The 23,571-nt window shown below is 38.1% G+C and overlaps 1 protein-coding gene across 1 annotated transcript in view; it reads left to right on the top strand.

The window, feature by feature from the left end:
• Nucleotides 1-23,571, top strand: part of LOC127677641 (vomeronasal type-2 receptor 26-like) — a 34,045-nt gene that overhangs the window by 6,504 nt on the left and 3,970 nt on the right. The window contains exons 3-5 of the mRNA XM_052172680.1: nt 1,649-2,458; nt 12,414-12,638; nt 15,882-16,005. Of these exons, the coding sequence (XP_052028640.1) occupies nt 1,649-2,458; nt 12,414-12,638; nt 15,882-16,005 (1,159 nt within the window). The remainder of the gene's footprint in view (nt 1-1,648; nt 2,459-12,413; nt 12,639-15,881; nt 16,006-23,571) is intronic.

Here is a 23,571-nt window from a genome sequence, read left to right as displayed (position 1 = left end):
CCTGTGTGTTTGTTCCTCTGTATGCCAAGTCTTACATCTTTCTTCCTTGATTAATTTTCACATTTTCAGAGCACATTTTGAGTTGAAAATTTACATAGGTTGTTCTCTTGTGGGTTTTCATTTGACTTACTTGGATAGTAATTTTCAGTAGGTTTATTTAGTCATCTATATTTACTTTCAGTTCTTTTCTCCACATTTTAAAATTTCTCCACCTAATGCCTGTTCTATTTAGATTCAGAATTGATTCTCTTTTTGCATGCCCCTGCTTATGTGCTCAATGTTTATGATTTTTTGTTATTATTGGTAACTCTATGCAGCATATGTAACTCATGCCATTTTCCTTATTCTCTTTGATTTCTAATACTGAGGAATCATGACCTGATGGAGGTGCCATAGTTGTTTTTTCTGTCTCTCTCTGAGTCTCCCTCTCCCCCTTTCTGTCTCTATCTCAGTGTCTGTCCCTCTCTCTCTTTTACAGTGTGTGTGCCTGTGTGTTTGTGTGTGTATTCATGAGTGCTTCCTTGTGTTTGACCATGTGTGTGTGAGTGTGTGTGTGTGTATGTGTGTGAGTCTGTGTGTGTGGGTGTGTGGGTGTGTGGGTGTGTGCACACTCTTGTGGGTGTACATGAGTGTATGTGTGTTTGTGTGATATGTGTCTCACATATCATGTATATCAGGAGTGTGTAGGTAGGCATATCAGGACAAATGATATTCTTTCTTCATCACTTTCTTCACTGTTGTTTGAAATCAGAGTACTGAATCAGAAGCTTGAGATTTTGAGCTGATTGGCCAGAAAAATCTAGGGCTTTATCTGTCTCCACCCTGCTATGTTAGGGTACAAGCACACACAGCCATGTCTGACTTGTTATGGGGATTCTGAGGATTCTACTTTAGGCCCTTCTGCTTGTAAAGCAAGCATTTCATATCCAGTGAGCTGAGCCACGGATTTGTCAGAACATCTTCATGCATGTATAGCATTATACATTGTTCTTCAGTCTCCTCAGCCCGGGATTTGACCTACTGTACTCTACAGTTATAATTTGATGTTGAGTTTAGCTTCTAGACACCAAAACAGTAAACTAAATCTTCCTCCATAAACTACCTGAGCCAAACCTCTTCTTACCTAACTATTCAGTTTATTGCCATTGTGACCTTCCATTTTGACCCCTTCCTCTGAGGCAAACTCATCCAGGCCTGTTCAATTTCCTGCAGACTCTGTGAGGTGTTATCATTCCACATACTCTTTTACATTGCTCCATAGATTCCGTTTTGTTTGTTTGTTGGATTTGTGACATCAAGTAAATAGGCCTTTAGTGTTAATTGTTCTCCATTTCTATTATCAGGAAGAATAAAGTTTTGAAGTGAGAGATTTGCAAATGGTTGTGTTTGATTGGTATTACCTGAGTGTAGATCAGGAGATAGATACTCTGTGGACTTTTTTCATTTGTTCTATAAAAGGGACAAAGGAAAAGGTACATTTTGTGTATGCAGTGAAGAGCAAATGACATAGGTAACAAATTGGTATTACTTAGTAAAGTGATTTAACTGTTCAATTTCTCCTAGAGTACATAAGCAGAAGAGGTAAACCAAATCATTTTTAAATAAATCTAATTGTCATGACTTATATAGTAACTTTCTTTCTGTTCAGATCAGCTATGCTCCTTTTGATGCGAGTCTTGGGACCAGAATCCAGCTCCAGTCTCCTTACGAGTTTCCTGTGCACACTGCAGCTCTGTATCAGGGAATTATTCAACTGCTGCTCTACTTCACTTGGGTCTGGGTTGGTCTGGTGGTTCCAGCTGATATGAGGGGAGAACTCTTCAGTAATGAAATCACAGAGGAGATGATCAACCATGGAATTTGTGTTGCATTTGCAGAAAAGGTTCCAGTATTTCCTCTTTTTGGTGACATAGGGTGGTACCAATTAATGACACGTCTCCAATTGACATGTGTTGTTGTTGCTTTTGGTGACACTCATGATTTTCTGACACTTGTCTCTCTCATCATTTCTGTCGCTAGTTTTGGTAATGTCTGGATCACAACTTCTGATTGGTATACTTTCACATTACCCTTTAAACAAAATCCAATTTATGCATACTTTGGTGGAGCATTATCATTTTCAGTTCGCAAGGATGAAATTCTGGGATTCAAGGATTTTCAAAGAAGTGTTCACCCTAGAAAATACCCTCATGATATCTTTATCCAGTGTGTGTGGTCAAATTTATTTGAATGTTCACATTTCTATGAGCATGGAGTCAAGAAACTAAGTCAATGTGAGCAAAATGGCAGCCTGAGCACACGATCTCTAGATGTTTGGGATATGAATACCTCACCCTTGAGTTACAAAGTCCATGCAGCTGTGTATGCCATTGCCCAGGCACTTCATGAGGAGCTGTTACTCAGAGCAAATGGAGACTCATTGGATCAAGGTGGACTCCAGGCTCCTCTCCCATGGAAGGTAAAAATAGTATGTTTGTGCTTTCCTAGGGTATTGGGCCTTGGCTTTTAATTATTGCATTTTGGTTAATAATCTGACATAGTGTTAGAAAAACATTTCGTATGGTAGCACACTTCTTTATATTACTATCTTCTTCACAAAGTATTGATGTTTATTCTGTAGCATAAAGTAGCATAAATAAATAGTTAGAAAAAAACATGTCGTCGTGTTTAAAGTTGAGCTAACATTTCTATCAGGAAACAATATGTGCATGCTGTTGAGAAAATGATATTCCTAGTTTAAACAAATTAAAACAATAATATTTAGGTTATTTAATTTTCACATCTTTTATTACTCCTTTTAATGTTCTGTGAAGTAATGATAATACACAACGAGGAGATTTGTACAAGTATAAATGTGGCATATTTTAAGGCTTTTAGGTACATTTGATATCAAAAGTTTGTATTGTTTTCATAAAAAGACCCTCGAAGAAGACATAGCTTTTATGAGACTACACAGTATCATCCATGACTGTTCTCCAGCCTACTTCTTTGACTTGGTTCTGTTGTTGTGTTCTATTGTACTTGGTTCTACCTTTGTTCTCCTCACCACACAGCCTCATATACCTTGCAATCTCTCTCTGTGTCTCTCTGACCATACCCTCTCCCTGCGTACTGCCCTTCACATTTTTTCCCTTCTTGTTCCTATCTCCACATACCCTCTAACCTACGCAACAAGTCTTTTGCATTTCCAGGGACATTCATTTGACCAGTCTACCCCCAACCCCAAGAACTCACTTGTTACTTATACTCTCCAGAGTAGTATTCCATTAAGTAAATGTACCACAATCTCTTTATCCATTCTTCCATTGAGAAACATCTACTTTGCTTCTAGTTTCCTGATATTTTAAACAAAGACACTATGAACTAATTGAGCAAGTGTTCTTTTGGTAAGATGTAATGTTCTTTGGTTATATGCTCAAGAGTGGTATACATGGGTCATGTGGTAGATAGGTTTTCTGAGAACCCTTCATATTTATTTCTGTAGTTGCTTTACAAATCTTTACTCCCTTCATCAATGTAATTGTGTTCTTCTTACTCCATTTCCTTGCCTTTATGAGCTGTAACTTTTAACATTGATTTTAGCCATAATGACATGTGTACACAAGAAGCTCAAATTAGTTTTGATTTGCATTTCCCTAATGGATAAGGATGTTGAATATTATTTTTGTATCATTCTCACCCCTTTGAGATTTCTCTATTGAGAATTCTCTGTTTAACTCCATACCTAATTGTAAAAATTAGATTTGTGGTTTGTTGATGCCTTGTGTCTTCAGTTCTTTTTATATTTTGTGTATTATATCTCTGTCAGATTTAGAGTTGGTAAAAAGTCCATTTCCATTTTGTTGACTGCAATTTTGTCCTATTGATGTCTTTTGCCTCTCAGAAGCTTTTTGTTGTCATGAGGTCCTAACTCTGCTCTGTTTAGAAAGTTTCTCCTGTGCTAGGATGTATAGAGTTAAATACATTTTGGCAGCACATTCCACACTATGTTCCCTAAGATCTGGGTTCTCAAATGAAAAACACACACTCAGTCTTTATAATTTAATATGCTTTAAACAGCTCAATGGTTGGGCCACTTGCTAACCTCCATTTGTCTAATCCACCTCCTTCTGATAATCCAGAGCTATCATGTTCACTACTTTTTCTTCTATCAAAGGTTGGTTTCCAGCAGCTATGTGCATGTAAGTTTTCTCATTTAAAGAGATTTTTTTCAGGAACAAAATTACCATTAATATTATAAGAATTTATAAATATTTTCAATGCTAATCCCTATTTATCTTCCATAAAGTTCAGTGTTCCATCAAGTGTGTTTTTATGTTGCGATCATCATTTCACCTTGATTTTTGAACAGGTCTAATATGGATCTAGGAGTATTGTCCAACATGAAGATAGCCAGTTAAATCAGCACCGTTTTCGAATATTCTTTTTTTCTATTGTGGGTTTATGGATCCTTTTTAAAAAAATAAGGTGTCCATATATGTGTGGATTTATTTCTGGGTTTACAATTCGATTTCATTGCTCACCATATTTGTTTTTATGAGAATACTTTGTGGTTTTCATTACTATAGCACTGTGGTAGACTTTAAAATTAGGGATGGTGTTACCTCTGGAAGTTCTTTTACTGTTTATTATGTTATTCTCCTGATCGATGAGGGCGGGAGTTCTTTTTTTTTTTTTTTTTCTTACAAGGGAAAACATTTAATTAGGGCTGGGTTACAGTTTCAGAGGTTCAGTCCATTGCCATCATGATTGAAAACATGGCATTGTCCAGACAGACATGGTGCTGGAGGAGCCAAGATGCAAAGGTGGCGACAGGAGACTGTCTTTTGCAGGCAAACAGGAGGAAGCGCTCATTCCACACTGGGAGACAACTGAGCATAGAGACCTCAAAGCCTACCCTCATGGTGACACACCTACTCCAACAAGGCTACACCCTCTAATAGTACCACTCCCATTAGCCAGGCATATTCACCCTACTTGTTTTATTCAATATATTTTTAATTTACATTTCAAATGATTTCCCCTTTTCAGGCCGCCTCCCATTCCCCAAAAGTACACAAATGCCTCCTTCCCTCTCCCTGTTCTCCCATCCACCCCTTCCCACTTCCCTGTTCTGGTTTTGCCCTATACTGCTACACTGAGTCTTTCTAGAACCAGGGGCCACTCCTCTGTTCTTCTTGTACCTCATTTGATGTGTGGATTATGTTTTGGATATTCTAATATTCTAGGCTAATATCCACTTATTAGTGAGTGCATAAAATGATTGATCTTTTGAAACTCGGTAACCTTACTTAGTATGATGTTCTATAACAGCATCCATTTGTCTAAGAATTTCATGAATACATTGCTTCTCATGGCTGAATAGTATTCCATTTTGTATATTTACCACATTTTTTGCATCCATTCTTCTGTTGAGGGATGGATATCTGGGTTCTTTCCAGCTTCTGGCTATTATAAACAGGGCTGCTATGAACATAGTAGAGTACTTATTCTTATTATATGCTGATGAATCCTCTGGGTATATGCCCAGAGAGTGGTATAGCAGGATCCCCTGTAAGTGAAGTGCCCAGTTTTCTGAGGAACCGCCAGACTGTTTTCCAGAGTGGTTGTACCAGTTTGCAACCCCACCAGCAGTGAAGGAGTGTTCCTCTTTCTCCACATCCTTGCCAACACCTACTGTCTCCTGAATTTCTAATCTTAGCCATTCTGATTGGTGTAAGGTGAAATCTCAGGGTTGTTTTGATTTGCATTTCCCTAATAACTAATGAAGTTGAGCAATTTTTAAGATGCTTTTCAGCCATCTGAAGTTCTTCAGGTGAAAATTCTTTGTTTAGCTCTGTACCCCATTTTTTAATAGTTTTATTTAGTTTTCTGGGGTCTAACTTTATGAGTTCTTTGTATATATTGGATATTAGCCCTCTATCTGATGTAGGGTTGGTGAGATCTTTTCCCAATTTGTTGGTTGCTGATTTGTCCTTTTGATGGTGTTCTTCGGCATCTGAGATTCTTTCTTTCATAACTTGTATTCTGTTGTTTATATTTGTATCTATGGCCCCTGATTTCTTCCCAAGGTTTTCTATCTCCAAAGTTGTCTCCCTTTGTGATTTCTTAATTGTTTCTACTTCTGTTTTTAGATCCTGGATGGTTTTGCTCAGTTCCTTCATTTGTTTGTTTGTGTTTTCCTTTAATTCTTTAAGAGATTTTTGTGTTTCCTCTTTCATGATTTCTGCCATTTGACTCACTCTCTCCTGTATTTCAGTCTTTTTTGTGTTTCTTCTCTATGGCCTTTTGTCTCTTGAGCCTTATTCTCCTGAATTTCTTTAAGTGATTTTTGTGTTTCCTTTATACTGGTTTCTAGCTTATTCATGTTCCCTTGTATTTCTTCAGGAGATTCATTAATGTCCTTTTTGTGTTCTTCTAGCAGCATCATGACCAGTGATTTTAAATCCAAATCTTGTTTTTCTGGAGTGTTGGTGTATCCATGACTTGCTGATGTTGGACAGTTTGGTTCTGACGCTGCTATATTGCCTAGATTTCTGTTAGTAGAGTTCCTACATTTGCCCTTTGCCATCTTGTTATCTCTGAAGTTAGTTGGTCTTGTCTCTGGCTGATGTTTGAACCTCCTGTGAGGCTGTAGGGCTATTTCAGCAACACTGGATTGCTGGGTATCTCCTGTCACAGATTGCTGATGTACTGCCCTCCTCTTGGTTGCCCTTGGAGCCCTAGTGTGGCTTGCCCCAGATTGTGAGCCACGTGGTGCCTGTTTGCTCCTTCAGGGAGTGCTAATGGTATATGCTTCGGGACCTTTTCTGCAGGAATCAGCAGAGTGCTTATCATTGCTGGGCAGCTGCTCCCCAATCAGGGTGGTGCACACAAGGATAGCCTAGCTGCTCAGGCCCTGAGTCTAGGCAAAAGCCTGGCAGGCTTAGGCATGAGCAATGTTTGCCTTGGGCTATGACTGTGAACTGGTTCTGTCTGGTAGCCATGCGCACTCCCTGAAAGTGCTGGGAGAGTCTGCCCAGCAAACAACCTCCTGGCCGGGTTGGCACACAGATGGCCCACCAGACAACCCAGGGCATGGGTGCAATCCAAAGCCTGAGGGGCTTAAACACCAGACATAGGGGCATAGTCCGCTATGTTAGCCTCGGCCTATGACTGTTAGCTGGCTTTGCCTGCTAGAACTCTCTGGTGTCCTGTAATCAAAATGGCAGCATATGTGCGGGGACAGACTGCCAGGCAAAGAGCCTCCTGACTGGGTTAGCTCACTGATGGCCCCCAGAATAGCCCAGAGCCTGGGCGAAGGCCAACACCTGTGGGGCTTAGACTCCAGCAATGTTGGCCTCAGGCTAAGTCTACTTCCCTAGGGACTTTCGGTGTTCTCTGGTGATGGTCAGTGATGTGGGCACAGGGCCTGCCAGGACCCTGTATCCTTGGTTCCACTGCTGATGGCCCTTCAGCTGGATAAGATGCTGCTGCTGCTGCCACCACCTCCTCTCTCCCTGGGAGTCCTTTTTTTCTTCTGTTATGTTCCTTGTTTTCTAGTCTTTTGCTTTCTTGATTTGGCTACCCCAAAGTACTTTATATTTTATGGTTATTGGGAAGAGTGTTGTTTCCCTGATTTATATCTCAGTCTGTCATTTGTATATAGGAAGGCTACTAATTATTTCTTTGAGTTAGTCTTGAATTCAGGCACACTGCTGAAAGTGATCTCAGCCATACAAGTTCCCTGTAGAATTTTGGGGTTTGTTTATGTATACTATCACATTATTTGTAATAATGATGTCTGGAATTTTTATTTTCTTGTCTGCATCCTTTGATCTTCTTTGGCTAACTTACTATGTAAGGTCCAATTTATTAATAACATTTCTTAGCTTCAGTATTTATTGAGCTTTTATCAGGTTGACTCATGCATTATCGATAGTGGGTGGGGTATTATAGTCTCCAACTACCAATATGTGAAATATATGTGTGATTTGAGATTTCCTGGTGTTTCTTTAACAGTCTTTGGTTTAGATGTTTGTGGTATAGTTGTTGAGAATTGGGATGTCATATTGGTAGATTTATCCTTTGATGAATATGAATGTTCTTTCCCATCTCTTTTGAGTAATTTTCTTTTGAAGTCTATTTTATCAGATGTTAGAATATGTATTGTACATTGACTTTTAGGTCCATTTGCTTAGAAATCATTTCCCCAAACCTTTAATCTGATGTATCTACTATGTTGATTTTGAGATGTGTTTCATATTTGCTTTGAAAGCTTGGATCTTGTTTTCAGATCCGTTCTGTTAGCCTGTATCTTTTTATTGAGGAATTAAGTCCATTGATATTGAGAGATATCAATGATGCTTCTTGTTTTTATCGGGTGCCAGAAGTGGTTGTATATGTGAGTATGAGTGTATGTATCTTAGTTTTTCTTCATAGTTCCCTCTTTTGGTTTTTCAGCTGTGAGGTTATGAATTTCTTATGTTTTCATTGGTATATTTTACCTTCTAGGGTTGGAGTTTTCATTTTAGCACCATCTGTAGCAATGAATTTGTGGACAGATATCGTTTAAATTTGTGTTTATTGCAGAATATCTTGTTTGCTCCAGCAATGGTGACAGAAAGTTTGGCTGGGTATAGCGATCTGGGCATCTGTGGTATCGTAGAGTCTACAATGTAATTACCTATGCATTTCTAGTTTTAGTGTCTCCATTGAGACGATTGTGCAATTTGAATGCGTCTACCTGTATATGTTTCCTCTTTCGTGTCCTCATCCTGTTGACCAAAGTTCTCCTGTATTTCTTTAAGTGATTTTTGCATTTCCTCCTTATTGGCTTCTGTATTCTCCTGAATTTCTTTCAATGATTTTTGTGTTTCCCTTGTAAGGACTTCTAACTTTTGATCTATTTTCTCCTGAATTTCTTTAAGAGTTTTTTCTTTATGTCCTTCATGTGATCCTGTAACAGCATCATGACCAGTGATTTTAATTCTAAATCTTGTTTTTCTGGTGTGTTGTGGTATCCAGAACAAGCTGTTAATGGAGAGTTGGCTTCAGATGCTGCCATATTGCCTTGATTTCAGTTAGGAACATTCCTACGTTTGCCTTTTTCCATCTAGTTCTCACTGGTGTTAGTTGGACTTGTTATCAATGCTGGACTCACTAGTGCAAGCTTCTTCTTCCAAGTTGGCCTCTGGGTGCACAGCTGACCCTGTGCATTGCCTAGAGATGAGGTGCTGTGGCCCAGGCTGTTCCAGATCCCTACGTAGAGACAGGAAGGATCCAGCCAGAGGCCTCAGGACTGGATCCTCTGCTCTGCAGGGCCAGACACACCAAAGCATGCTGCTTCCTCCTAGCCAGCCTCTGGGTGAACAGCTGGCCTCTGGCATGGCCTGGTGACCGGGTGCTGTGGCCCAGGCTGTTCCCAATCCCAAGGCAGAGACAGGAAGGCTGCTGCCTGAGGCCTCAGGACTGGATCCTCAACTCTGCAGGGCCGGACACAACAGAACATGCTGCTTCTTCCCAGCCAGGCTCCAGGTGCACAGCTGGCCTCTTGCAAGGCCTGGATACAGGATGCTGTGTGTTGTTTCTGTTTTAAATTCATGCATTTAGTGTACTCATTTTAAATTCACTATTAATCTTTTTAATAATGTCTATCATGTGAGAATTTTCTATATGGGGCAGTTGACCCCTTTTTGTTCATTTTTTTATCTGACTTCATTAGATTCAATTGAATATGTTCCATTTGAATTTTCTCTAAGCATATCAGTTATACTTAAAATATTCTGTTGTTTTTCAAACATGTTTAAGGCACATTAGCAAGTACTGCTTATCAGCAATGTTTACACATTTGTGAACTCTTCTTCTTTCTCTTTTCTATCGGTTGTAGCAGTGTTGTCAAATGTTTCATTTATCTAAAGATATACCCAGGTGGTATTTCATTCACTTTGTAGTTTTGAGCAGATTATTGCCTAGCACAAAGATAAAGAAGATACAATGCTCAATTTAACTGTGCTATTCTGCTTCTTTGCTGTTCTTGACTGTATGTCAGTTTCGTTTTCTAGATAACAAAATTTTCCTTTTCTGTGAAAGTTTCCCTTAACTTTTCTACAAGGCAGGAATATGAATAAAATTTAACTCTCGAGTATTTTTAAATGTGATTATATTCATTTTCCCTTCACTTTAAGAGGAGAGAATTTTGCTGATTAAACCTTAAAAGTAAAACATTCTCCTCTCTAAGGAAGGGATATTTTTCACTTAATTCTTCAGAGAATTGGATTTTTTGTTTGTTTTTAGTTTAAATTATAAGGTCAGATATATTTTTTTGTATATCTATCCTATAAAGTCTATTAAAATAATGTATTCTTTGACAGGTACAACAAGCATACAAATAGAAAATGCTTTTCTTCACATCAATTTCTCTAAGTCTCTTAGCTCTCTGCATTCTCACAGATCCTCCAGTCTCCCACTATCTCTCTATTCTATATTCATGTCTTTTGATTTGTGTTTTCTTTCATGACCCACTAGATTTATGACCTACAGGGCCTTCCATATGGGCATGTATATGCAGTTATCTAATGAGGCAGAAGGGAATAAAAAATGTTGGTATTTCTAACGACAATGACTTCCCCTCCTTTAGAATCTTTTAAATAATTACATTGCTCATGTGATGGGCATGACCCTATAAACGTCCTCCCTCATCTGAAGTTAATCATTTTTATGGGCTAGATCTTGTTCTGTTTCTATACAGGCAGACTTAACTACCATAAGCTCCTGAGAGCCATGACCATGTCATACCTAAAAGACAGTAGTTCATGGACCTCCTAACCAGCATCTGATTTGTTCATTATCTCAATCTCCTTTTTCCCAATGGTTTCTATGATTTTGGAATCCTCTCATGGCTGTCTTATTTCACTATGAACAATCAATATTCGTGGCATAGAGAAATTATCTGATATAATCTGACAGTAGCAGGATTCTATTCTTCTAAATATTTAGTAGGAAATTCAATAAAGTGTATTCTTAGCCAAACAGAAGTAGTAGGCACACCCATATGATTTCTGATCTCGCAAGATATTGATCTTAAATACATTTGTAGTAACAGGTATGAGTCTTTCTTGTAAGGACATCCTCAAATACCATGAGCAAGAAGTTGTTTATTCCCATAACAGTTGTGCCAGTATTTCCCCAGTATGCATATCATGTCTGGAAAGTGGGTATTATAGAATGCAAGGTCTACAGCTGGGAAAAACCTTTGCTGACTTTACTTCCTCAGAAGCTTGTAGTTTAGCTTCTACCAGAGTGAAATGTGCCAGACAGACAAGCAGAATAGACAACAGGGAGAAAGTTTTCACATTAGTTCTGGCCTCATTGCTGTGTCCTGCAGCAAAGTGTGTGGTGTCTTGAGTAGTAGTGTCTTACCATGTGGTTTGTATGCGTAACCAAAGGCAAGGATCATAACCTGCATTGTCTTGGGGTCTTTTGGGGGCTTCTTATCTGCCACAAGGATATTTTATATGTAATAAACTGTAATATCTCTGTTTAAATTCTTTTTAAATTGCCTTTTACTTTGTAACTAGCTTAAAGTTGTAGCTATATATGACTTTTTCATAATCTTCAGGTTTGGTTAACTTACCCTAATCTATTCTCTCTGACTCTGATCCATCTTTGCAGGTCTCCATCAAATGTTCCTATACATTTCTGTACCGCAGATCTTCTTCTTTTGCCTCCTTCCTTATTTGCAAATTTCATATTTTAAAATCTTAAAATTTTATTTTATTTGAACTTTCTTGAGTTATGTATGGTGGTGAAAAATTATTGCTTTTTTGAAAACCTCTTATGCAAATTTAAACAACCTCATTCAAATTGTTTTTATTTTTCATAATTTTTCAAATTGTTAATCTCAAAATTTAGAATCTGTCTGCCAGAGACATCACTGAGTGACAGAGAAAATTTCAGAAATAAAACCTGAATAGTGGTGATAGTTTTGCTGGAAAGCATATAACTATGTTAATGTCTTGGTATCATCATACATGTTCTAACCTTATGATAAATAATTGATAAATGATATAAAAATCAAAGCCACAGGAACATACAGTTTGTGAAAGAGAGTGCACTTATACTAACCAGGTTTATTTGCATCTCAGTGAGTTATACTGCAATTTCTGACAGTTCTTTTCTTTTTGTTTCTTTTTTTCTTTTTTCTTTTTTTCTTTTTTTCTTTTTTCTTTTTTTCTTTTTTTTCTTTTCTTTTTTTTTTTTTTTTGGTTTTTTTCGAGACAGGGTTTCTCTGTGTAGCCCTGGCTGTTCTGGGACTCACTCTGTAGACCAGGCTGGCCTCAAACTCAGAAATCCGCCTGCCTCTGCCTCCCAGAGTGCTGGGATTACAGGTGTGTGCCACCACCGCCCGGCCTGACAGTTATTTTCTCTTTTAGCTCCATCCATTCTTAGAAAAGGGCAAACTTGGAAGAAACATCAATGAGGAGAACATTGTGACCCAGGAAATTTCAACAACCAAGATTGACATCTTTAATTACCAGTCTCTGCAGAGTGGTACCGAAGCTCAAGTGAAAGTTGGAGAGTTTGTCTTTGGATCTCACAGTGTTCAGAATCTTTTCCTAAATGACACACTCATAAATTTGGGTATATACAACAATCAGGTGAGTATCTTTAAAGTCAGCACTTGTGGGGGAAAAAAGGAGGAGAGTGTGCCTGTGATGGTGGCAGGAGGTCCTTCATAGGAGAGCTCTGGCATGCAGATACTGAGGGGATGGGAACACCAGCAGGATCAAACATACTGAAGGCCCACAGACAGGAGCTGCAGGGCTAATGGGTGGGGCCATTAGCACAGCCCTGAATACCTGTTATAGGTGAAGCTGTTTAGCTGTGATGGAAGCTCAGCAGGCTGAGAGGAGTCTGGCTTGGATCCTTTCCCATGTCAGCTGGAAATGCTGAGGCTTGCTCTGTGCTTTTATACAGCAGGTTTAATAAAAGAGACAGTTCATAGTTTTATGATTTATTATTAAAAGACTAAAAGGAGAAAAGGAGAAAGAGAAGATAGAGAGATGAGGAACAAACATGACCACTTGAAATAGAGAATGAGCGAGAGAGAGATGTGTATGTGTGTGTGAGAGAGAGATGTGTGAGAGAGAGAGAATGAGAGAAAGAGAGAGGAGAAGGATAAAAGAGAACTGGGGTGGGGAGTATCCATTTATATTAAGCTGGGTTACCTAGTATTGCCAGGTAACCAAGGGGCAGGGAAAGCCAGGTTAGTGCAGAGGTAGAGTCCAGCTAGAACACTAGGGAGTGGGGCATGTCACATGTGACTGATGGCCACAGGATTATGGAGTTGAGTCTCCAGAGTGGCCTTGCCCAACCAAGCTACATACACCATGGCCACATAAGCACTGTATGTTGTTCTCAGAGTGGAATTCCTCAGAGAACAGGGTTAAGAGAATGTTGAGTGCCATCAGGCTGAGAGTGCCCTTATTTTGTCCTTTCTAATGGTGAATACCAGAACTTTCTGCCTACGAATCACTGTAAGAATTACTGATTCATTTTGGATTAATTCTTCAGATGGTTTCATTCTTGTAATGATCAGATGCACCCATGGTTTACCTAGAAAGAAAAAAGAAAAAAAAGAAAAAGAAACAACATCTTGTACAGCTATTTGGATTAGCCATAGTGGTCAAGGCTTTAGTGGAAGTAACTGCCTTCAGTAAATAAATAAAATAAACGCATGTGGATGAAACCAGTCTCCCCAATTATTTGGACTTATAAATATAACTTTGATTTTATGAAGTTAATTGCCATCTCTGAGGCTTACTGCCTCCACCTGCTTTCCTAATTCTACTTCAGGATGCTTCTAGACTCCTATAGCCTATTCTAGTTCTAGAACATTTACAGTCTTTGAGACTTAAAGCTGAAGAAGCTCCCCATTGCTTCCTCCTTCTGAGTTCTGGCTATCTGGTTCAACTCAGGCATTCTGGCTCAATGTCTTCTTCAAGCTGATTGTTTCAATCTGACTTCTCTCAGTTTCTGACTGAATTTGCTCTGCTTTGCTTCATAGTAAGTTTGGCAATATGTATTAATCTTTTGGCTCCTTCTCAAGTTCTCCTGGTTCTGTCATTCAACTGTGTCTAACTTGTACTCTCTACAACCTGTCTCTGTACAAGTTGTGCAAGTAAAACTCATTGCCCCCCAACCCTCATGCACTATTCTTTTATGTTTCTAACAGAAGCCATCTAGGAAATGCTATGACAAGTTAGTAAAATTTCTGGAGATATTCCACAGTTTTGAGTGGTTGTAGTGGGTGCACTCTGAGAGTATCTGGGTGCACACAGATACTTTGACTTAGATATTCCTCCTCATTCCTCACAGTATGATGTAGCGTAATTTCCTGTGTATTTATTCATTTTATTGGGTACATTTCCTTCAGAATCAATATGAAATATACTTTGATGTAATAAAGCTGTTTTGATGTATTGATGATTTTCTAATTGCTGATCGTGATTTTAAAGAGCTCCTAAATTCATACAAGTATTCTCAAGGACCCTATAAAATAAAAGTTGCAAATAGAGCTCTTTATACCTTCATGTTTCCTGGATTAATTGTGCTAGGGAAAAAACAGATTGGAAAAAATTAATTATCAATGAGAAAACATTTATTCAATTATAGATCTAAGAAATATCCCATAGGTGTACACTGTGGAAAACCACGACCATATGAAACTGTTGCTTTTAACTAATAATGAACTGATACAAAGAAAAACTGCTTTGAATTTATATCCTTTCTGCTGTGATTCCTTTTTTTTTAACATTTTGTATATGAGACAATTTTTTAACATAGATTTTTGTAACAGAAAACCTATAAAATCACTGAAAGCAATAATAAATACTTGGAGTAGCCTCTTTCTGCTTCTGCCAATGTGTGCTTTTTTTTTTCTGTGCGCTTACTTTGACTTTCTTAATTTCTTCTCTTTTCTTCCTTTCCTTTTCTCTTTTCTTTTCTTCCTTCCTTCATCAATTCTTTCCTACCTTCCTTCCTTCCTTTTCCTTCATTTCTTCCTTCATTCCTTCTTCCCCTTCATCCCTCTTTCCCTCTGTCTGTTCTTTCTTTGTTTCTTTGTTTCTTTGTTTCTTTGTTTCTTTGTTTCTTTGTTTCTTTGTTTCTTTGTTTCTTTGTTTCTTTGTTTCTTTGTTTCTTTCTTTCTTTCTTTCTTTCTTTCTTCCTTCCTTCCTTCCTTCCTTCCTTCCTTCCTTTCTTTCTTTCTTTCTTTCTTTCTTTCTTTCTTTCTTTCTTTCTTTCTTTCTTTCTTTCTTTCTTTCCTTTTTTCTGCTGCAGTACGAGTAAACTGCAAGAAGACATCAGCTTTTGGCCCAGGAAAAGCAAAACCAAGTTAATTATCCAAAGCCATCAGATCCTACCACCAGAATAGAGATAATTAAATAGTCAGAAGACAACTTTTATTTGGTTACAGTTTTGTTTTTATTTCTTTTGCTTATAGTGCTGTTGTATTTTATTTTCAAGGTTTGATGCTTAGTTGAGTTTTGGGGACTTCAGTCTGTTTTTTTTTGAGAAAGAACTCAAATTTGGGCAGGTTGAGAGAAGGAGAGTTCTTGGACAGAGATGGGAGAAGAGAAGGACATGATCAAAATATATGAAATAAATAAAATGAAATAAATGAAAGCAAGAAAATCAATCAAACAATGAAATAAAATAAAGCAGCAGTTCAAAAAGAGAATTAGGTATAGGGAGAAACTGGCAATTTGGCTTCATATTCTCTAAAAGTCTGATACTTCTTTCTTATAGTACACAGATGTCCTGCTGAAATTTACCATCTCGATGCTAATACTGAATGTCATGAGCTGACTGCCTTTGCTCCTCTCATGTCTCCTATACAGATTCCTTTTTCTATTTGCAAACAAAGTTGTCCTCTTGGATTTAGGAAAACACTAGATCATTTGCTTGCATTCTGTTGTTATTATTGTGCCCCATGTCCAGCTGGAGAGATTACAAATGAAACAGGTATTTATAAAATGGTTCTAAATGTGGAAATTTCTAGATATGGTTCTCAATGTGGAAATAATGCACCACTAGAGAGGGGTGAAAACACAACACCTGAAGACAGAGTTATATTTATGTAGCTGACTCTTAATACTTTAAAACAAGTTAATGCTGTGTTGAGGTGGCAAAGTTCTTAATGCCAACTCTCAGTATGCGGATATCTGAGTTCATGGCAATTCTGATCCACAGAGTGAGTTTCATGACAGCCAATGCTGAAGAGAGAAACCATGCCTTGAAAAACAAAACAAGTCTTGATCTTAGAGCATATTCTATTGGTGTTCTCTTCAGGAACTTTCCCCCTATACTGATGTCCTCAAGGGTCTTCCCTATTTCTTTTCTATTAGCTTCAGAGTGTCTGGCTTATGTGGCGGTCCTTGATCAATTTGGAGTTGATTTTAGTACAAGGAGAAAAGGATGTATCAATTCATATCCTTCTGCATGCTGACCTCCAGTTGAACCAGCACCATTTGTTGAAAAGGCTATCTTTTTTCCTCTGGATGTTTTCAGCTCCTTTGTCGAAGATCAAGTGGCCATAGGTGTGTGGGTTCATTTCTGGATCTTCAATCCTATTCCATTTATCCTCCTGCCTGTCACTGTACCAATACCATGTAGTTTTTAACACTATTGCTCTTTAGTATTGCTTGAGGTCAGGGGTATTATTCCCCCAAGATTTCTTTCATTGTTGAGAATAGTTTTAGCTATCCTGGGTTTTTTGTTATTCCAGCTGAATTTGAGAATTGCTCTTTCTAACTAACTCTATGAAAAACTGAGTTGGGATGTTGATGGTTATTGCATTGAATCTGCATATTTCTTTTGGCAAAATTGCCATTTTAGCTATATTAATCCTTCTAATCCATGAGCGTAGGAGATTTTTCCATTTTCTGTGGTCTTCTTCAGAGTTTTGAAGTTCTTGTGATACAGATCTTTCACTTGTTTGGTCAGAGTCACACCAAGGTACTTTATACTGTTTGTGGCTATTGTGAAGGGTGTCATTTCCCTAATTTCTTTCTCAGCCTGCTTATCCTTTGAGTATAGGAAGGCTACTCATTTGCTTGAGATGATTTTATAACCTGCCACTTTGCTGAAGTTGTTTATCAGCTATAGGAATTCTCTAGTGGAGTTTTTTGAGTCACTTAGGTAGACTATCATTTCATCTACAAATAGTGATAGTTTAACTTTTTCCTTTCCAATTTTTAACCCCTTGACATCCCTATGTTGTCTAAACGCCCGAGCTAGTACCTCAAGTACAATATTGAAAAGATAAGGAGAGAGGGGGCAGCCTTGTCTAGTCCCTGATATTAGTGGAATTGGTTCAAGTTTCTCTTCATTTAATGTGATGTTGTCTACCAGTTTGCTGTATATTGCTTTTTACTATGTTTAGGTATGGGCCTTGAATTCCTGTTCATTCCAAGACTTTAAGCATGAAAGGATGCTGAATTTTGTCAAATGCTTTTTCAGCATCCAATGAAATGACCATGTGATTTTTTTCTTTGAGTTTGTTTATGTAGTGGATTACATTGATGTATTTCTGTATATTGAACCATCTGTACATCCCTAGGATAAAACCTACTTGATCATGGTGGATGATCGCTTTTGATGTGTTCTTAGATTCGGTTGGCAAGAATTTTATCGAGTATTTTTGCATCGATGTTCATAAGGGAAATTGGTCTGAAGTTCTCTTTCTTTGTTGGATCTTTGTGTGGTTTCGGTATCAGCATAATTGTGGTTGCATAGAAGGAGTTGGGTAGTGTTTCTTCCATTTTTATTTTGTGGAATAGTTTGAAGAGTATTGGTGTTAGGTCTTCTTTGAAGGTCTGATAGAATTCTTCACTGAAACCATCTGGTCCTGTGGTTTTTTTTGGTTAGAAGACTTTCTATGACCCCTTCTATTTCTTTAGGGGTTATGGGACTATTTGGTCCTGATTTAATTTTGGTATTTGGTATCTGTCTAGGAAATTGTCCATTTCTTCCAGATTCTCCAGTTGTGTTGAGTATAGGTTGGTCAATCTTGCTAAGATTGTGCCCTTTGGTTTATCTATTTTGTTGATTTTCTCAAAGAACCAGCTCCTGGATTCATTGATTCTTTGTATGGTTCTCTTTGTTTCCACTTGATTGATTTCAGCCCTGAGTGGGATCTCATGAAATTACAGTTTCTGTAAGGTAAAGGACACCATCAAAAGGACAAATCGGGAACCAATAAATTGGGAAAAGATCTTCACCTACCCTACATCTGATAGAGGGCTAATATCCAATATATACTAAGAACTCAAGAAGTTAGACCCCCAAAAGCCAAGTAACCCTATTAAAAATGGGGTACAGAGCTAAACAAAGAATTTTCACCCGAAGGACTTCAGATAGCAGAGAGGCATCTTAAAAAATGATCAACTTCATTAGTCATTAGGGAAATGCAAATCAAACCAACCCTGAGATTTCACCTTATACCAGTCAGAATCGCTAAGATTAAAAATTCAGGATATAGCAGGTGTTGGCAAGGATGTGGAGAAAGAGGAACATCCTCTGGTGGTGGTCCATTTTGCTTGTGCATTGCTGGTGGCATTGCAAATTGGTACAACCCCTCTGAAAATCAGTCTGGTGGTTCCTCAGAAAACTGGGCAAATCACTTCCAGAGGATTCTGCTATACCACTCCTGGGCACATACCCAGAGGATTCCCCAGCAGGTAATGAGGATAAGTGCTCCACTATGTTCATAGTAGCCTTATTTATAATAGCCAGAACCTGGAAAGAACCTAGGTATCCCTCAACGGAAGAGTGAATGCAGAAAAATGTGGTATATATACACAATGGAGTACTATTCAGCCATTAGAAGCAATGAATTCATTCTTAGACAAATGGATGGAGCTGGAAAACATCATACTAAGTGAGGTAACTCAGTCTCAAAAGATTAATCATGGTATGCACTCACTAATTAGTGGATATTAGCCTAGAAATTTGGAATACCCAAAACATGATCCACACATTAAATGATGTATAAGATGAATGCGGGAGTGGCCTAGTTCTGGAAATACTCAATGTAGCAGTATAGGGCAAAACCAGAACAGGGAAGTGGGATGGGGTGGATGGGAGAACAGAGAGAGGGAAGAGGGCTTATGGGACTTTCAGGGAGTAAGGGCCAGAAAAGGGAAAATCATTTGAAATGTAAATAAAAATATATCGAATAAAAAAAGAAAAAAAAGAAAAAGAAAACAAAAACAAACAAAAACATTGATCTCAACCCAGTCATTTTTGTTACAGATATTTATCTTTTTGTTTTATTTGCTATATTGTGTGTATTGATCTCAAACTCCTGGGTTCCAGCAATCCTCCAGGCTGAGCCTCCTGGGTGACTATGACCACAGGAATATTCTCCTGTATCTGGTCCAGCTTTGTCTTCTGCACATCTGCTTTGAGTTTAAGTTTCATTTCTTTGGTTCCCTGCTTTTCACTACTAGTTCTATTACAGCTATAGCAGTATTAATGGGTAAGGTTGGTGCGCTGTGTATACAATAAACAGTTAATGCTCCCCGTATACCCTAAAGTATGAGATGCATTATAGAGCATGACCTTATGTTATACTTCCAATAAATATTAATATAAGCAATGTTTTTATTTACATTGAAATAAGACTTCTGAGAAACCATATAAAGTGCTAAGGTCATAAAACCTAGAGTCAGTTGAGACAAAATACAGACTTGTCAAATGAGAGCAACTGCTAAAAAGAATGCATCAGAGTGACATTGATGGCAGATACAGTAGTCCTTTTCTGGAACCCTGGGACACTGCGACACTGGGACACTTGGACACTGGGACCCAGAGTGTACATCCTATGGTGAATTGTAGAAACTCCATAACTATTTGTTTATGATTAAATAAGGTATTTCCTGTATGAACTAAAAGGTTCCCTTTGTAATACTTTGAGTCTTGAGGGAGCTGTCATTATGCATTCCTTGGATTGTAAGCCACCATCCGGAGTATACCCAAGCACTGAGAGATCAGAGAGGATGAATGATTTGTGGGGCTGTGAGTGATGGGCAGGGCTGTGAGTGATGTGTGGGGCTGTGAGTGATGTGCAGGGAGGACTGTGAGTGATTTGCAAGTTTACATTTACTGAAAATAAGGATTTTAATTGGGTGATATCTTTCTAGTTTACTAAAATTTCTGAGAATAATATGTCTACCATCATCATATTTTTAACACATTTTTGTGCTGGGAATAGAACCTAAAGCCTTATATGCAGCCCTAGACTCAACTGTATCTACAGATCATGCCATTGTCACCATAAATTTTTTTCTCGTGATAAACTCTAATCAGATTTTAATCCAGGATATTAAGGAACTTGTCCAAAACAAGAGTTTTTCTCCCTAAGCAAAACTATTCAACTAAAATATATTGGCTTCTGATTATTTCTTGCACAATGATACATGCTTGGATAATAAACAAAGTGAAAGAATTAAAAGAAAATATTACTGTTTCTAAACATAGATATCAGTAAATGCTAGAGAGTTTTAGTTTCTAGGTGTTCCTGTTAGAGACCTGATTTGACAGTCTAGTTCTCTCTTGGAGGTAGCTGAGGTGGTAAAGAGTTGAGTGGTGGTGGATGGAGAGCAAATCTTGGTCTTGTGAGATATTTATAGATGCTTTTCAATAATGAATCATTTACCTGACTTAAGTCTCAGTTACTTTGCAGTAGTACCTGGTCTGCCTCTCAGTTCTTCTAGGGGCCAGAAACTATAGCCTCTGGCATTTAGTATCTCATAATAAAACAGTTGGGGATTATGTAAAGTAGCCTTCCTTCTTATCTCTGCATGAACTTGGAGGCTAAGACTTACAGCCTGCTAAGGAAAGTATCTGGAAGAAAAAGGGGCACTTTGAAAAGCAATTTTAATATTTATTTCCAAGCTCTCCAAATAATTCTCTACTCCAAAAACTCTCTCATTTCTTCCCCATTTCTAAGTTCCTTTTTAATCTCTAAGTTCACTTATAATTTCTAAGTTTTTCTACTGTGCTGTTCTTCTCCTTCCCATCCTGTTCTCACCTCCTGCTTTGATGTAGTATTAGCCTTCCTAGCATTGTGCACTATTTCTTGGCAAATAAATACATGATTTTTTCAACTGAGTCCTGTTTTACAAAAGTTCATTAAAGTACAAACATAAATTAAAACTGTCCATTTGAATAAGAAGTTTACAAGAGAGATTGCTTACATATGTATCCTTTAAAATGCAACATATTTTATCTGTCTTTAGCACTATAGGTACATTGAAATGTAAAATGCATAATTTCTATTAGATATATTCTTTATTTTCATTTTCAATGTTGCCCCTTTCCTGTTTCCCCCCTCACCTGAAAATCCCATAAGCCATGCTCTCTTCCCCAATCAACCCTTCCCTGCTTTCCTGTCCTGGTATTCCTCTACACTACTGCATTAAAACTTTCCAGGAGCAAGAGCCTCTCCTCCCTTTGGTATCTAACAAGACCATCCTCTGCTGCCTACATCTAGAGTTGTGGGTAACTCCATTTGTATTCTTTGGTTGATGGCTATCTCCCTGGTTCCTCTGGGAGTACTGGATGACTCATGTTGTTATTCCTCCTGTGGCACTACAAACACCTTCAGGTCTTGGGTCCATTCTGTACCTCCCCCATTGGGGATCCTGTGCTCAATTCAATGGCTGGCTGAGAGTGTCCCTTTCTGTATTTGTCAGGCACTAGGTGAGCCTCCCAGGTAATAGGTATATCTTGCTCAGGTTAGCCAGCAATTGTGAGCAGCCACAATAATGTCTGGGTTGTGGATATAGGATGGATACCTGGGTGGGGTAGTCACTGGATAGTCTTTCCCTCAGCCAGCACTTGTGGGCAGCCAAAATAATGTCTGGTTGTGTATATAGGATTGATACCTGGGTAGGGTAGTCTCTGGATGGTCTTTCCTTCAGACTCTGCTCTAGTTTTTGTCTCTGTATCTCCTTCTGTGGGTATGTTTTCTTCTTTCTATAAAGGACCGAAAAATCCATATTTTGTTCTTCCTCCTTCTTGGGGATGATTTGATATGTGAAATGTGTCTTGGGTATACCAAATTTCTAGGCTAATATCCATTTATCAGTGAATGTATACCATGAGTGTTTTTTGTCATGGGGTTAAATCACTAAGGATGATATTTTCCAATTTCATACACTGGTTTAAGAATTTCATGAATTCATTGTTTTTAATGGCTGAATAGTACTCCATTGTGTATATATACCACACTTTCTATATCCATTCCTCTGTTGGGGGACAGCTTTGTTCTTTCCAGCTTCTGGCTATTATAAATAGGACTTCTATGAACATAGTGGAGCATGTGTTCTTATTACATGCTGTAGAATCCTCTGGGTATATGCCCTGGAATGGTATAGCAGGGTCCTCCAGTAGTATGATGCCTAGTATTTTGAGTAAATACCAAACTAATTTCCGGAGTGGTAATACCACCTTGCAATCCCACCAGCAGTGGAGGAGTGTTCCTTTTTCTCCACAACCTCTCCAGCACCTGCTGTCCCCTGAGTTTTTGATCTTAGCCATCCTGACCAGTGTGAGGTGAAATCTCAGTGCTGTTTTGATTTGCATTTCCCTGATGAATAGAGATGTTGAACATTTATTTAGGTGCTTCTCGGCCATACAATATTCCTCAGTTGAAAATACTTTGTTTAGCTCTTTACCCCATTTTTTACCAGTGTTATTTGGTTCTCTGAACTAACATCTTGAGTTCTTTGTATATATTGGATATTAGCCCTCTGTGGGATGTAAGGTTGGTAAAGATCTTTGTTAATTTGGATACTGTCTCTGTGTCCTCTGATTAGTCTGGCTTACCATTTATCGATCTTTGTTGATTTTTTTCAGAGTCAGCTCCTAGATTTGTTGATTCATTATATGGTTCTTTTTGCTTAAACATGGTTGATTTTAGTCCTGAGTTTGATGATTTCCTGCCTTCTACTCCTCTTCAGTGTATTAGCTTCTTTCTTTTCCAAATTTTTCAGGTGTGCCATTAAGAAAGCTAGTGTATACTCTCTACAGTTTCTTTTTGGAGGCTCTCAGGGTTATAGGTTTTCCTCTTAGCACTGCTTTCATTTTGTCCCATAAGTTTGGGAATGTTGTGCCTTCATTTTCATTAAATTCTGAAGAGTCTTTAATATCTAACCTTATTTTTTCATTGACCAAGGGATAATTGAGTAGAGCATTGTTCATCTTCCATGTTTGTATGGGCTGTCTGCTATATTTGTTGCTATTGAAGACCAGTCTTAATCTGTAGTTATCTGATAGGAGGCATGGAACTACTTCAGTCTTCTCATATCTGTTGAGGTCTGTTTTGTGACCAATTATATGATCAATTTTGAAGAAGATACCATGAGGTGGTGAGAACAAGATATATTCTTATGATTTAGGTTGAAATGTTCTATAGATATCTCTTAAATCCATTTGGTCCAAAACTTCAATTTGTTTTACTGTGTCTCTGATTAGTTTGTGTTCTCTGATTGGTCCATAGACGAGAGTGGAATGTTAAAATCA

The sequence above is a fragment of the Apodemus sylvaticus genome, chromosome 2 (genome assembly GCF_947179515.1).
Source record: "Apodemus sylvaticus chromosome 2, mApoSyl1.1, whole genome shotgun sequence".
Classification (NCBI taxonomy): Eukaryota; Metazoa; Chordata; class Mammalia; order Rodentia; family Muridae; genus Apodemus; species Apodemus sylvaticus.
Note: the sequence above shows the minus strand (reverse complement) of the source record. Positions and strands in the feature narration are given on the sequence as shown.